This window comes from Cynocephalus volans, chromosome 10 (assembly GCF_027409185.1).
Source record: "Cynocephalus volans isolate mCynVol1 chromosome 10, mCynVol1.pri, whole genome shotgun sequence".
NCBI classification, from domain to species: Eukaryota; Metazoa; Chordata; class Mammalia; order Dermoptera; family Cynocephalidae; genus Cynocephalus; species Cynocephalus volans.
This window is the reverse complement of record NC_084469.1, coordinates 128,014,597-128,031,000: the sequence shown is the minus strand read 5'-3', so window position 1 is coordinate 128,031,000 and position 16,404 is coordinate 128,014,597. Positions and strand designations below refer to the sequence as shown.

The 16,404-nt window shown below is 34.3% G+C and overlaps 1 protein-coding gene across 1 annotated transcript in view; it reads left to right on the top strand.

Moving 5' to 3' along the window:
- Window positions 1-16,404, top strand: part of AP1G1 (adaptor related protein complex 1 subunit gamma 1) — a 76,647-nt gene that overhangs the window by 14,676 nt on the left and 45,567 nt on the right. Inside the window, exon 2 of the mRNA XM_063109666.1 lies at window positions 8,160-8,363. Within this exon, the coding sequence (XP_062965736.1) occupies window positions 8,163-8,363 (201 nt within the window). The 5' untranslated portion in view covers window positions 8,160-8,162. The remainder of the gene's footprint in view (window positions 1-8,159; window positions 8,364-16,404) is intronic.

The window sequence follows — 16,404 nt, the reverse complement described above, 5'->3', positions numbered from 1 at the left end:
CTGGACCAGAAAAAGAGGGGGCTTTTTTTAGAGCTCCTTCTCTCTATACCCAGTGAGCACTTCTGGGTTTTGGGCTGCCTTTTGGGATCAGAGAGCCATACTGGAGGGAAAATGAGAACCTCTTGCCAATTCAGTAGAGCTTCAGATTCTGCTTTCTTCAATCCTCTTGCTGTCATTTACTTTTCAGAGCCCTCAAGTAGCTGTGGAATACATTTTGTCCAGGATTTATAGTTATATTTAGAGGGAGAGACAGGGTAGAGTATACTTACTTCATGTTCCCTGGAACCAGAACTTTTTTAGTTTTGAGCTTAGAATGTGTTTTCTCAAAATTCTCAGTTTTTTACCACTTGAGTTAACTTCTGTTTTTCATCCATGTAGAAATCAAGTAGTAAGTTGTTACAGCTGAAGGAAAAAAATTGTTATTTTTCTCCAAGCTAGAGATAGTCTAGTATTGGAGGAAGAGTGCTGAATGGTACTTACGAGAGGTAAGTCAGGCTAGTAAATAATTCCATGACCTTGTGAAGGTAGGTAACGGCCTGGATCATCAGTTTCCTCTGTAAAAAGCTAGTGGCACAAACTGTATTTCTGTGGTCCTGTGACTGATAGCTGAGAATTTACTCTAGATGAATTGTTTTTCTCTCAGCTGGCTTATATTCTTAGGACTTTTTTTCTGTTGAACTACATGTTCTATGACTAAATTTAAGCTTTTTCTAATAGTCTTTTTGTTTGCTCTTAGTATCATTAAGGTATTTGTAGAGAGACGTTATTTTCTAGCAGAGCGTTCCCAATTGATACTGATTTACTTTAGTTGCCATAAACTCCTCTATTCTCTTTGTGCCATGTTATGGTTAACAATAAATTAGATTCTTTTTGAAAGTAGAATCACCAGACTTTGTACTGTCAAAAACTGATTTTTCATTTAGTTCTTGATTGCTGATAGCTGTAATAGCATTATGCTTTTCCTGGTTTTGTTCCACTATGTTCTGTGCCACAAATATAACATATTGGTTTGCTTACTGTTAAATGTTGTTTTAACCTAAAGTCAGTAGTATTTATGGTTACTGTGAAAGAAGAAATAGTTCTTTAATTAAATCTTTAACTATTTATTAAGGTTTTTATTATTTGTGAAAAATTTTAAGTATTTAAATGCCTTGTTTATTGAAGCTTTATGACTTTTTTTTTTTTTTTTTTAAAGATGACCGGTAAGGGGATCTTAACCCTTGACTTGGTGTTGTCAGTGCCACGCTCACCCAGTGAGCAACTGGCCATCCCTATACGGGATCCGAACCTGTGGCCTTGGTGTTATCAGCACCACACTGTCCTGAGTGAGCCACGGGCCGGCCCGAAGCTTTATGACTTCTAAAAAGCATTTGAGTATGAAAAAATTTCAAATATACATGAAAATAAAGAATAGTGTGATGCGTTTTCATTTATTTATCATACAACTTCAGCAGTGATCAACATTTTGTCCATCTTCTTTCGTTTTTGTGTTCCTTCTTCTCTCTGTCTCTTCAATACTCCCCCCCCCCCCTGGAGTATTTTACAACAAATCCTTGCAATCATATGATTTCATCCGTATTGGGAGAACTCCAGTGTTGGAGTTCTAAGACCTAGTTCAGGACCTAGCTTGCTTTGTCATTTATTTGTTACATCTGTGATCTAAACAAGTTACATAGTTGCCTTGAGATTAATTTTCTTTATTGGCACAAAGTGGAGATAATGATCTCTACCCTTTCTTCAAAATGGTCCAAGGAACAAATGAGATAATTAATGTAAAAATACTTTGTAAACTTCAAACACTAGACTCTTGAATATATCTATTAAAAGGGTAACGACAACACTGTACAGATAGCTTTATATAGTTTAAGACACACAGTCTTTCTTTCTTTATAATTTGATGTTTGTAATGACTGTAAACTTCTCAAACACTCTGGAAAAAGAAAATTAAGACACACAATCTTGAGAGGGCCAGTATGCCCCTTCTTCGAGGAGCCTATCAGCATCAAGGGAGCTTTTCCTCAATGTACTATCCCACCTTGAGGATTTATGCTGGTATGTTGGGTTGAAAGAACATTGAGAATCATTGACTTAAGATTTCCACAGCTAATGTGTACTAAAGAGGATTGTAATATCATCTCATTTTATCATTTTGCTTTCTTAACTGTATTATTCCTCAGTATTATTGAGGTAAAATATACGTACAATAAAGTGTACCTGTTTAAGTGTAAAATTCAGTGAGTTTTGGGATGTATATACCCATCACAAACATGTGTGACTTCAGAAGATTTCTTTTCATTCCCTCCAGTCAGTCCCCATCCCTGCCCTTAACCTCAGGCAATCATTGATCTCTTTTCTGCCACTATAGATTAGATTTGCCTTTCCTAAAGTTTCATATAAATGAAATCATACAGTATGTGCTGTCTTATGGCTGCTTCTTTTGCTCAGCAGAATGTTTTAAAGACTTTTCCATGTTATATATTGGTCCCTTTTTATTTTGAGAAGTATTTCATTATGTGGATACACCATTATCCATTCACCTGTTTGTGGACATTTGGGTTGTTTCCAGTTTTTGGCAATTATAAATGATTCTGTGAACATTCATGTACAAGTCTTGGTGAGGGTATGTATTTTCATAACTTGTGGGTAAGTACTTCTCTTGTGTAAACTCTAAGGAGATTTGCTGAATTATATGCTTAAGTATACGTTTAACATAGCGAACTGCCAAACTGTTTTCCAAAGTAGTTGAAATATTTTTGTTCCCATGACCAGTCTATGAAAGTTCAGTTACCAGCACTTGGTATGGCCAGTCTTTAATTTTAACCATTCTAATGGTGTAGAGTGCTAGGTATCTCATTATAGTTTTAATTTGCATTTCCCTGCCAACTAATGATGTGAAGCATCTTTTCTTGTGTTAATGGCTGTGTATCTTTTTTTTTTTTTTTTGAGAAGTGTCTATTCAAATCTCTTACCCATTTTTATTTATTTTATTTTTTTAGTAGTAAATTTTTATTTATTAGTGATAGTTTTATTTGTTTTAAATCAAATAAGTGGTCTAAAAAATGCAAAATTCTGATATGAATTTATCTGATGTTTCTAAATCATATCATAAGATCCACCTTCTTTTATAAATAAAACTTCAAATGTAGATAAGATTTTATTTCATGCAAAAATTTGCACTGATAATAAGGTCATAATATTCAAGGTATTTTCCTTGGCTGAGTTGTTAAATTTAGTTCCAACCCTCCTTGTGACCAAAGATAAAGTAAAACATACTGTTCTACAATTCTCATTATCAAGGAATAAAAGAGAGTCCAGATACATAAGAGGAGCAAAGCTATTTCAGTCGATAAGTTCTAAAATAAAATTTTTTCAAACCATGATTATAATTTAACTCAAGAAAATCAATTCTTCCAGGAGCCAAGACAGTGTAGTCCACATACATGGTTCTTCTTTTTTTAAAAAAGTAAAACCTAAGTAAACTTTATTTTCAAAGTCCCTGAGATATAAAAAAGATAATGGCAGAGTCTAAAGATAACACAAACCATACCACTGAGTTTCAGTGCTCTAGGGGTGAAAGGGGATAGAAATGGGGATGGAAATGTGGCTGGGAGACTCAACATTTTTCTAGCTTCAGAAAGTCAGAGAGCCCAGATCACAGCCAGAATGTCATGTTACTGGTTACAGATTCTTTACAAGGGTATTTATTTACCTTTATCACGAGTTCTTCTTGTTTGGTTACTTCTTCAGAAAAATGTGGTTCTTGGGCCGGCCTGTGGCTCACTCGGGAGAGTGCAGTGCTGATAACACCAGGGCCACGGGTTCGGATCCTATATAGGGATGGCCGGTTGCTCACTGGGTGAGTGTGGTGCTGACAACACCAAGTCAAGGGTTAAGATCCCCTTACTGGTCATCTTTTAAAAAAAAAAGAAAGAAAAATGTGGTTCTTCTTAAACCAAAGACAAAGTTACAGTATTTTAATGGTTTTCCTCCTAAGGCACACAAACTAGGATGAACACAAGCTTTTCTTATGTCACAAGTCACAAGCTTTTCTTATATCACAGTGTATGCACCCTATTTCACTTTCTCACCCATGCTAGCGAATGGGCTGAAATACAAGGAAGGGCAGAGTACATTCTATACTCTTTGATGTGAGGGACTAGAACATTTTCCTGATGACTGTATTCTTTTTTTTTTAATTGAAATGTAATTGATTGTACATATTTGTGGGGTACAGAGTTGAATATCACTACCTATATGCAATGTGGGATGATCAAATCAGGATTATTAGCATATTCATTATTATAAAACATAATCATTTCTTGGTGTTGAGGACATTCGATCCCCTCTCTTCTAGCCATTTGATAACATGCAGTAAATTAATGTTAATTATGGATGCCAAGCTCTACTGTACATCAATAGAACTTATTTTTCCTTACTAGCTGTTTTGTGTCCATTAGTCAATTTTCCCACTCCCCTTTCTCGCTTCTAGTAACCACAGTTCTGTTCTCACCTTCTGAAAGTTCAATGTATTATTATGATTGTTGTTTGTTTGTTTCACTTCTTTCTTTCTTATTTATTTATTGATGTATTTTTTAGCTCTCACTTATGAGTGAGGACATGTGGTATTTCTCTTTCTGTGCCTGGCTTTTTTCACTTAACATAATTTTCTCCAACCTCATCCATGCTGCTGCAAATGGCAGAATTTCATTCTTTATTATGGATGAGTAGCATTCCATAGTATGTATTATAGTATTCCGTATTGTTTATACTACATTTTCCTTATCCAGTCGTCCTTTGATGGACATTAAGGTTGGTTCCATATCTTTGCTATTGTAAGTAGACCTGCAGTAAACATGGGAGTGCAGGTATCCTTTGACATGATTTCCATTCCTTTGGATATATATCAAGTGGTGGGGTTACTGGATTGTATGGTAGTTCTATCTGTAGTTGTTTTGAGAAACCTCCGTACTGTTTTCCATAATGGCTGTACTAATTTACAGTTCCACCAACAGTGAGAGGGTGTTCCTTTCTCCACATCCTCACCAGCATTTGTTATTCTTTTTGATACCAGCTAGACTAGCTGGGATGAGATGATATCTCAGCATAGTTTTGATTTACGTTTCCCTGATGCTTAGTGAGGTTGAGCATTTTTTCATGTACCTGTGGGCCATTTGTGTGGCTTCTTCTGAGAAATGTTTATTCAGCTCCTTTGCCCATTTTTAATTGGATCATTTGTTTTTTTGGTTTTTGGTTCTTTTTTTACTATGAAGTTGTTTGAGTTCCTTGTATATTCCGGATATTAATCCCTTGTTACACGCATAGTTTGCATGTATATTTTTTTTGCAAATATTTTCCCCATTCTGTTGGTTGTCTTTTCACTCTGTTAACTGTTTCTTTTGCTGTGCAAAAGCTTTTCAGTTCGATTTAATCCCATTTGTGTATCTTTTCTTTTGTTGCCTGTGCTTTTGAAGTATTATTCATAAAGTCTTTGCCTAGTCCTACATCCTGAAGTATTTCCTCTTTGTTTTCTTCTAGAAGTTTTATAGTTTCAGGTCTTATACTTAAGTTTTTAATCCATTTTGATTTGAGTTTGGTGTATGACAAGAGGTAAGGGTCCAGTTTCATTCTTCTACATGTGGATATCCAGTTTTTCCAGCACTGTTTATTGAGGAGGCTGTTCTTTCCCCAATGTTTGTTCTTGGTGCCTTTGTGGAATATCAGTTGGCTGTAAGTACATGTATTGATTTCTGGGTTCTTTATCCTGTTCCTTTGGTCTATGTGTCTGTTTTCATGCCACAGTACCATGCTATTTTGGTTAATATAGCTTTGTAGTATAATTTGAGGTCAGGTAGTGTGATGACTCTGGCTTTATTTTTTTTGCCCAATTGCTTTGGCTATTTGGGGTCTTCTGTTGTTCCATATGAATGTTAGGATTGTTTTTTCTCTTTCTGTGAAGAATGTCATGGATATTTTGATGGGGATTGCATTAAATCTGTAGATTACTTTGGGTTGTATGGACATTTTCACAATATTAATTCTTCTAGTCCATGAGCATGGAATGTCTTTCCATCTTTTTGTGTGCTCTTTAATTTCTTTTATAGATGTTTTGTAGCTCTCATTGGAGAGATCTTTCACCTCCTCAGTTAAATTTATTCCCAGATATTTAATTTTTTTTTTTAGCTATTGTAAATGGACTTGCTTTCTTTAGTTTTTTTCCTGCTAGTTCATTGTTGGCATTTAAAAACCCTCCTGATTTTTATATATTGATTTTGTATCCTGCAGTGTTACTGAATTTGTTTATCAGCTCTAAGAGTTTTTTGGTGGAGTCTCTCGGTTTTATCTGCAAGCAGGGACAATTTAACTTCATCTTTTCCAATTTGAATGCCATTTGTTTGTTTCTCTTGCTTGATTGCTCTGGCTAGTACTTCCAATATATGTTAAAGAAGAGTGATGAGAGTGGGCATTCTTGTTTTGTTCCTGTTCTGCTTTCAGCTTTTCCCCATTCAGGATAATGTTGGCAGTGGGTTTGTCATATATGGCTTTTATTGTGTTGAGAAACTTTCCTTCTATACATAATTTGTCGAGAATCTTTATCATGAAGGGATATCGAATTTTATAAAGTGCTTTTTCTGTGTCTGTTGAGATTACCCATTTTTAAATAAAATTGTCTTATTATTGAGTTGTAAAATTTATATGTTCTGAATATATCTTTTGTCAGATATGTATTGTGAATATTTTTTCTCTTTCTCTCACTTGCCTTATTTTCATAATGGCATCTTGAAGAGCAAAGGTTTTACATTTTTATAAAGTCTAGTTGTCAAGTTTTTCTTTTATACTTTATGCTTCGTGTTTGTGAAGCTTCTGCATAACCTAAGTTATACATAAGCAAAGATTTATTCCTGTATTTGCTTCTGGAAGATTTTTTAGTTTTGGCTTTGATGTTTAGGTCTAGGATTCATTTTGAGTTAATTTTTGTGTATTGTATAGGTTAGGGCTTAGGTTAATTTTTCCTTATAATTTTTCCTTATTTTTCCACATAATTATCTAATTGTCCCAGCATCATTTGTTGAAAGACTAACCTTTCTTCTATTGAATAATTTTGGCCTCTTAGTTGAAAATCAATTTAGCATATTTGTGTGGGAATATTCCTAAACTTTCTGTTTTGCACTATTGTTTCTAAGTCTTTCCTTAAATTCAGTTCCACATTGTCCTGATTACTGTAGCTTTGTAGTAGTTCTTGAAATTAGGTAGTGCAAATTCTCCAACTTTTTTCTTTTTTAAAATTTCATTGGAGGCTAGGTCCTGTACCTATGCCTCCACCATATCTCCTGTGCCAATAAACTTCTTGTAGCCTGAAAAAATAAAATAAATTTCATGATTATTTTGGCTGTTATAGGTCATTTTATTATTATTATTATTATTATTATTATTATTATTTTGCTCTTATGGCCAGCAGGTTAGCTCAGTAGATTAGAGTGCAGCCTTATAACACCAAGGTCACAGGTTTGGATCCCTGTACCAGCTTGCTGCCAAAAAACACCCCCAAACTACTCATGACGCTAATATCATATGCTCTAAGTTTGGGTTATTATTTTTTTCCTCACCACATTTTCAAAGTATATCCACTGTGCTGAGGTGATTACTGTTTATTGGATGTGTTTTAATCTGACATTTAATCTTCTCTCCTAATCTCTCATTTTTTGTTGAGTTGAGCTGTGATTGTGATCAGATTTTTCTGATACTTTGTTAAGCTTTGTTGAGTTTAATACCAGTTGAGCAGAAAATATCTACCTTTTCTAAGGTTAGGTACAGACCTTTCCTTATTACTTTAAGGATTAAGTAGATTTGGGTTGAATTAGTTCCTGAGATATTTTGGTATTAGTGATGGACTTTACCTATTGGTGTATTCTGTGTCTTATTTTGCTTAAGTTAATACTTAACAGTTTTATTTGTAGCCTTTTCAGAAATTTGCTGAGTTAAGGGGTTTTTATGTAATAGCTGTGCTTGAGGCTTAGAAAACTTTGCTCAGCTTAGCTAAGCTGGATTTAGCGATTCCTGAATTCTTAAAAGCCAGTCAAAAGATTGTGTCAGAAGTTGTGTGAATGGTTTTGGTAGTAAAAAAATATGAACATCTCTATTTAATGTCTTTCCATATCCAGAGGATGCCAGCCCCCATCAGATTGCGGGAGCTAATCCGGACGATCCGGACAGCCCGAACCCAAGCCGAAGAACGAGAAATGATCCAGAAAGAATGTGCTGCAATCCGGTCATCTTTTAGAGAAGAAGACAATACATACCGGTGTCGAAATGTGGCAAAATTACTATATATGCACATGCTGGGCTACCCCGCTCACTTTGGACAGGTAGGCTGGGTTGAGACCACATCTAGCAAGGATACTCTGAATCACACTAGCTCAGGGAGTGTTAATCTTTTCCTGGCAAGGAGGTACTTCTGATAGCCCGATCACTGTGGTACTGAGGATAGGATTGAGAGAGCAAGCTGCCGACCTGGGAAGGCATGATATTGCCATCAATTATCCTTTCCTTTGGGAATTTCTCATTATGTGGATCAGAGAATGTTTTGATGGTGGCAGCTAGCTTACTTAAAGATGGACCAGGATTAAACCAGTAGATTGTTATTGTTCTGTCAGAGGGTCTGGACTATTATGAGTATTTAAGAAAGGTTTGCTAAATATTTTCTTAATTATTTTATCTGTGAATAATATTATATGGAGAAACTCACAAAAGATGTTTTAAGCGAAAGAAATTAGGTAGTTGCCAAGTAGTGGCATATATTTGTCCTAATTACCTCATGCCTTGAGTGCTACAACTTCTCTGCCAGTCTGCTTGCTGATTCTCCCACACTCAAATGCATACTATTTCACATACCAGTCTGTGCTATGAGAATGATATTCTCAGTGATAAATGCTTTTTTTCCCCCATGTTTATATTGTGATAAGGGGGATTTAGTCACAAAGAATAGAATAGTGCGTTGTCTTTTATTTCTTATCAGTACTCTTAAATTTTATTTACTTAATTTTTTTTTTTTTTCTGGGAGTGAGGATGGCTGGCCAGTATGGGGATTGAACCCTGGACCTTGGTGTTATCAGCACAATGCTCTAACCAGCTGAGCTAACTGGTCAGACTTTATTTCACTTAAGAATTGTATTATAAGCTAAATAGTCTTTTTAAGAAACTGACTGCAAAATTGAAAAAAAGATGTACAACACTAGGTTGAAGGAGAAAAATACCATCCATAGTTCCTTTTTTCAAACACAGCTGTTGTTAATATTTTGATATATTTATCAGGAAAGATGGCCATCAGCTTATATTCTATTTAGCTTAGTTCAATGGAAGGAGGTCTCCTGCTCCAAGTTAAAATGAAAAAGTACTGGGATTGAATCTTATCAGACTGGTGTGGTTAGTTTTACACTCATGTTGGAGTTAAGAATGGGGTCAGCCTATTTAGAAATACGTGATTGAGAGTGGGAGAGCATGAGTTCCTCTAAGAAAAATTGAGGCGTTAGTATCAGAAGAAGGGTGGACCGGATCAGAAGAAAGGAGCCAGGCAACAGCTACAACCATCTCCTATAAATGTGTTCATATATTGGGTTTTGGACAGAATTAATGTCATAATAGCATTCTTCTCTTTCACATAATCTATCATGAACAGTTTTTTAAAATGTAATTAATACATTCTTTGAAATATATTTTATATTTCATTCATAGAAAAATAGGAGTGGAGTTAAATCCTGAGGCTAATGTTTTAAGTGGTAAGCTTTTGCTATATTGAAAAGTTGATCCAGGCAGTTATCCATATAGTTTGTGACATATTATAAAGCAAATAGATGCCCATATATTCTTGTTGATTGATTTTAAGTAGAAACGTTAGGTTAGATATACAAAAATCTGACATATAAGAAATTGGGCTATAAAAATAAAAGGCTATGGTCGAGTCAAAAATACCGGGTCTGATGGTAAATGAATAATGTTATTTTCACATATAGAAAAAAGAATAGTATCCTTTTGTTTTTCAAATTTAGCACAAACCCAGGATTTTGAAGAACATGGACTGGGCTGAGAGAAAATGGAGAATGGCTAAATAATAGATTTATTTAAAGGGTAGTGAAAAAGAGATTTGAAATATTTCTGAAATTGATACAGTTTTTTGGGCTGGCTGGTTAGAGTGTGGTGCTGATAACACCAAGGTCCAAGGTTCAATCCCTGTACTGGCAGCTACCAAAAAAAAAAAAGGTTTTTTCGGACTGTTCTTTAAGACTGTTGCAATGATATTGCTGGCCATATTAATCCTTCCCAGATTGTAAGAGGTGGCTTTGAAACTTGGAAGGTTGTTCTGGAAGCCTGATATGATCATGAACTCAAAACTTGGGTCGTAAGACAAGGCAGATAAGATGATTTTTTTCTACATCAGCGTTGTAAATAATAATTGCAATAATAATAACTGCTAGGTAACAGCAATAAAAATTTCTGTAAGATCATAAACTTTATAGTCTCCCATTACACAAAAGGTTCTATATAAAAAAAAATAAAAATAAAAATAAAAGGCTAGTGGGGGCAGTACTCTTAATCCCTCCACTCAGAGATAACCACTATTAACATCTTGGAAACAGTACATTTATGTATTCACAAGGGAGTTCTTTAAAGACAAACTCTTGAATTTGAAAGCACAGAGTAGATTTAAGACTTTGGGAGAAATTACATCTTGTAAAAGATCTATATATATTTCTAAGATTTATTCCAATAATATGTTTAAGTAAAATGTGCTTTCTAGGTCTGTCTAGGTGGCATTTTGGGATGTTTTATAACTTTATTTGATAAAACACTTAATTCTTAGATGGAAAGTGTGAATACTCAAAACTACTAAAATTTTGGTACAAAAACCAAATATTTTTCTGAGTTGGAATAGGAATCATAATTTTTAGTGACTTATTCTGCTTCCTTTCTTTGAGTAAGTCATCACCCTGTTACATATCAGTAATTATACGTATCAGTAATTTGGTACACCACCCATGGGAATTTATAATACGCCCATAAAAAGGTTCATATCTAGATTCTCTCACCTGCATGTATGATTCACAGTGCCATTTTCATTTAATTATGTATAATAGCAGTCATCCTTTAATTGCATTTTATTTATTAGATGTTCTGCTCATTATAGTAGCCAGCAGCAGCGTGTGGCCATTGATCTCTTGAAATATGGCTAGTTCAACTGAGGTGAATATTAAAGGAAAATACAATTTTTTTGGTACTTGATTCCATTGTTGGAGACTTTTAAATATGTTTTAAACACTTTGGATATGTGAGTCTGCTTTATCAATTGTAAATTTTATGAAATCTAAATACAGTTCAAATATTTCTGATGAAATGTACAAATTGAGATGTACTATAAGTGTAAAGTACATACTGTATTTAGAAGCCTTAGTACAAAAGAAAAAGTGTAAAATATCTTATACTTTTCATGTTGATTATATGTTGAAATGATACTTTAGATATATTGGTTAATAAAATATATTCTTAAAACTAATTTTACCTGTTTCTTTTTACTTTTTACTGCAGTATCTAGCATGATGCTGTCAATAGAAATACATCAGCCACATATAAATTTTAAAATTTATAGTAACCAAATGAAATTTTTTAAGTCTCATTTAAGTCTTATGATAAAACCCATGGGATAGATAATATCCTCATATTTTATGAGGAAATTGAAATTTAGAGAGTTTAAGTGACTTATTTAAATTCACACAGCTAATAAATATTAGTGAGCAGACTAGAACTCAGTCTCGTATAACTGTAAAACCTATTCAATTCTTTGGGCTTAGATCAAATCTATAAATGGCTATTTCCAATAAGTTAATTAATTAATTACAGTCATATGTCACCAAATGACAAGGATACATTCTGAGAAATATGTCATTAGGTGATTTTGTCATTGTGCAATCATCAGAGTGTACTTACACAAACATAGATGGTATAGCCTGCTATACATCTAGCCTATATAATATAGCCATTATAATCATGTGGGACCACTGTCATATATGTTGTGCATCATTGACTGAAACATCATTATGCAGCACATGACTAATTATCTTAGTCCTGCCTTGTTGTACAAAGGATTTGAGATGGTATAAACTACTAGCCTCTATTTACAAAAAGAAACAGAATAGTAGAAAGTTAAGAGTTGGGAGAAGAGAGAATTCAGAACATAAGGCCAGTGTAGTTGCTTTTGGTGAGGCAACTATAAGAGACATTCATTTATGTAGTTGTTATTGCCAGAATTGAAGAGCAAAACTGCAGGAACTAGACTGCCAGGATGTGAATTCTGGCTTTGTTATTTTACTGTCTGAGTGACTTTGAGCAAGATCTTTACCCTTTTTGTGTCTCAGTTTCTTCATCTGTAAAATGGATACAGTCCTAAGTGTACTTCATAGGGTTATTATGATGATTAACTAAGTTAATAAATGTTAGGCATTTATTTTTTGTACATAAAAGATTTCAAATGTTACCTGTTTTACCATTTTCTCAAGACCTCAAAGCTTTTTGAAGCACTGAATTCTGAAGGTAGATTTTCTTATGTGGATCTTTTATCTAGGGGTCTGTTAGTAATGTAAGAGACAATGTCCTCAATATTTTTACAACGAAGGCAGTAATAGATTTCCTACAGGATGTGTAAACATTCATGCTTCTGGCTTAAACACAGTCTAGAAATAAAGTTGAGTATCTAAAGAAGTGGCTAGAATGCAGAAGTAGAAAACTACGCAAGGTGGCTCAGGAGTCATATTCTTCCAAGGATGTATTTTGTTTGTCCTGCACAGTATTTAAAATTGTTTTGATTCTAGCCAGCCTCCAGAAAATAAATAAATAAATAAATTGTTTTGAGTTTGCTGCCAGCATATAAAAATCAAGGAACTTCGACAACAATTCCTTGATTTTGTTAAGACACGCACAGATATGATATTGATGGGGGGGAGGGGGAGAGGGAAGGAGGAAAAGGAGGAATTGATAAAGGGACATGAAAATCAACTATATTGTATATTGATAAATTAAAATAAAATAAGAAATGAAAAAAAAATCGAGGAACTTCTCATAGAAATCTGAATTTCTAGTTTCTCTTAGAAAAATCGGATTTGACAACACTGGATCCACATTTCCACATGGCAGTAGTAGGCTGCTTCCAAGGCTGGGCATACATTTTCTGTTTCTCCCCAATTCCAACCTTGCCTGCTATATGTAATTACTTGTGTAGGACAGTCTTCTCTTCCATCTATGTAGGTTAGCACTCCATTTCTTTAGGTTCCCTGAAGTTTTACAGTGTTGTCCACAAAGTCTTACACGAGGGTACTTCAAAAAGGTCATGGAAAGATTTGTATTATCTTCTAATTCTATTTTTCCACAAATTGGTGTAATCTTTTAATTATGTTTTTCCGTGAACTGGTGCTAGCCGGTTAGTTCAGTTGGTTAGAATGCAGTGTTTTAATACCAAGGTCAAGGGTTTAGACCCCTTTACCAGCCACCTGCTTAAAAAAAGGGAAGTGTATTTTTCCATGAACTTTTTAAAGTGCCATAGTACCTTTTTGGAGAAATTTATTCGTAGGTTCCTTAGAGCTCTAGTTCCTATTGCAAATGGTATTTTAAAATTTTTAATAATTGCATTGTAGATGCATAGAAATATGATTGATTTTTGTGTATTTATCTACCTAGCAACATTACTGAATTTGATTCTAAGAGTCTATGTAAATGCCATTGTTTCCATATAGTTAATACTCTTGTCTGCAAAAAATTTCCTTCTTTTTCCACCCTTATGCATTTTATTTCCTTACTACACTGTGTAGATGATAACAGTAATGAAAAGAAGTGGTGATAGTAGGCATCCTAGTCTTGTTAAAACCTTAACAAATGCTCTACGTATTATGGTTAAATATGATAATTGCCATAGATTTTACGTAGACATCTTTTATCATATTAAGGAATCTGATGTTGTATTTTATCAAATGCTTTTTCAGTATCTACTGAAATAATTATGGTTTTCTCCTTTTAACCTGTTAGTGTAGTGAATTATATTAATAGATATTCTAATGTTAACTCTCCTTGCATGTCTGAAATTAACCTTACTTGGTCATGCTGGTTTTTTTTTTACATTGCTAAATTTGCCTTGTTAATATTTTAACTTTTATTTTATCTTTAAAAAGTATTTAAGCTAGTTCTATTCCTTGAAAATGCATAAAGCAATGACCAAATCAATAGCAATGAGCAGCCTTAAACCCAGATTGTGGTCTCTAAATACCATTTTACTCCAAAAGGGCTTACTGAAAGATGGCTGATCCCAAATCCAGGATAGGAAATGTACAAAACAAGCTTGAACCATCTTCCTCTTCCAGAAAGCAGGAAAGACTACAAAGGTCATGTCAAAAAGTTTCAGTAGTCACCAGAAGAGGCTGTCATGCCCCAAAATGAGATAATTTGAGTATTAATAAGAATAATAATTGTAATCGATTGAAACATACCAGGTAAGTTTATGTTCATGAGATCATAATAATATTAAAAAAAAATTCTAAAAACTTCATTGGTCATCTTTGAAGGATACTAGGGAACTAACTCGTCATTTTGAAAACTGGTCAATAAAAGGAAAGAATAAAGCATTTATTCTGTTTCTCTTACCAGTAGTTTCTTCTGAAGAAACTACTGGTAACCCTATGGTTTATATAAAAAAGTTGCTTCTTAGAGCAGTAGTCTAGCTAATAAATGAAGTATTGAAAGGATTAGAATATTACCATTTTGCAACTGCTGATGATCATCGTGCTGCTAATGTCACAAAAGAGAGACAACACTGGAAGTAATTATATGCCTCCTGATGAAAGTTCATATTGCCACCTATGAAGTGGCGTATATTTGGAAAATCAAATTTAAAAAACAAAACCCCAAAAAACCAAAAACTGAAAAACCTGAATCTCATTAGGCTTCCTTAGGGTTATAACTTAGAGAAATTCTTGTCTGGTGCACAAAGAGACTTGTATAAGAATGTTCATTGCAGCATTGTTTCTGGTAGTAAAACACTGGGAACAATCTATTTGTCCTCAAAAAGAGTAGGTAAGTTGTGGTATATTCCCAAATGAAATACTGTATAGCAGTGAATATGATTGAATTAGACCTTTTTGTCCTGGTGTAATACTCAAAGGTCTTGAGTGAAAAGAGCAGGAGTATGGTATGATATATAAAGTTCAAAACATTTAAAACCGCTCATCTCTGTATGTGTAGAAGAACATAACATGGCAGTAATGAACAACAGTTTGGGGTTTTGGTTACTTATGGGATGGAGAGAAGAGAAATGGGAATGAGGCACAGAACGTAGAGGGCTTTGATTGAATTTGTAATATTAAAAATTTTACAATAAAGTGAATAGGATAAGATGTTAAGACTTGGTAAAGCTGATTGGTAGGTCAACGAGGGTTAATGTGATTTTGCATTTTTTCATCACGGTGATTGTTCATATCATAAAACTCCAATGTTAAGTTTAAAAGCAAATGCAGGGGGTTGGCCGATTAGCTCAGTTGGTTAGAGCATGGTGTTATAACACCAAGGTCAAGAGTTCAAATCCCCATACTGGCTAGTGGCCAAAATAAAAAAACAAAAGCAAATGCAGATATGCATTTGACCTTCTGTGAAACTGTTTTAAAAGCTTACAAGATGGGTGCAGCTTTTTAATGAGGACAACCAGATTAAACGTTGATAAAAGGCAACATTTGTTGAAAAAGGCAACTTGCTTCAGGAAAATGTAACAGGGCCAGAAACCTGGTGAAGTTCTCTTTTTAAAAATTGCTTTGAATTTCAAAGAAAATTAGAACATTAAAAATTATCTAGGAAAATTTTGCAAAAATAAAATTATCAGTCTTTACCTCAAATCTACTCCATCAGAATGTCCTGGGAGTGACCTATATTTTTTAAAACTCTCCCGGGTGATTCTGACTAGTCAGGTTTGGGAACTACTTCTTAAGGCACTGTATTTTTTGTAAGGGGGACTGATAACTTACTGACAAGAATGTTTCTGCAGAGAAGTATTCTGAGGCCACTTATAGGATCAGCTGCAGAGAATTAGTGACTGCCTTGAAGGCACAAAAAAGGAATTTCTTCCTTGATGTGGCTCAGTTACTTTAGTGATAGGGAAGTGGAGGCCCAGATTGTTAGATACCTTGCATAAGAGGTCTCTTACTAGAATCAGGATTAGGGAGGCCCAGCTCCTAACTCAGATTGACTTCTTTCTAGTCTACTATGTGTTATGTAAAGATATAGGAACGTTTCTCTTGTTTTCTTCCTCTTCCTCACCTGAATTAGGTGCCCTTCCTAACTTGTTTTCATAGTAGCTTGTGCATAACTGTCATAGTTTATGTA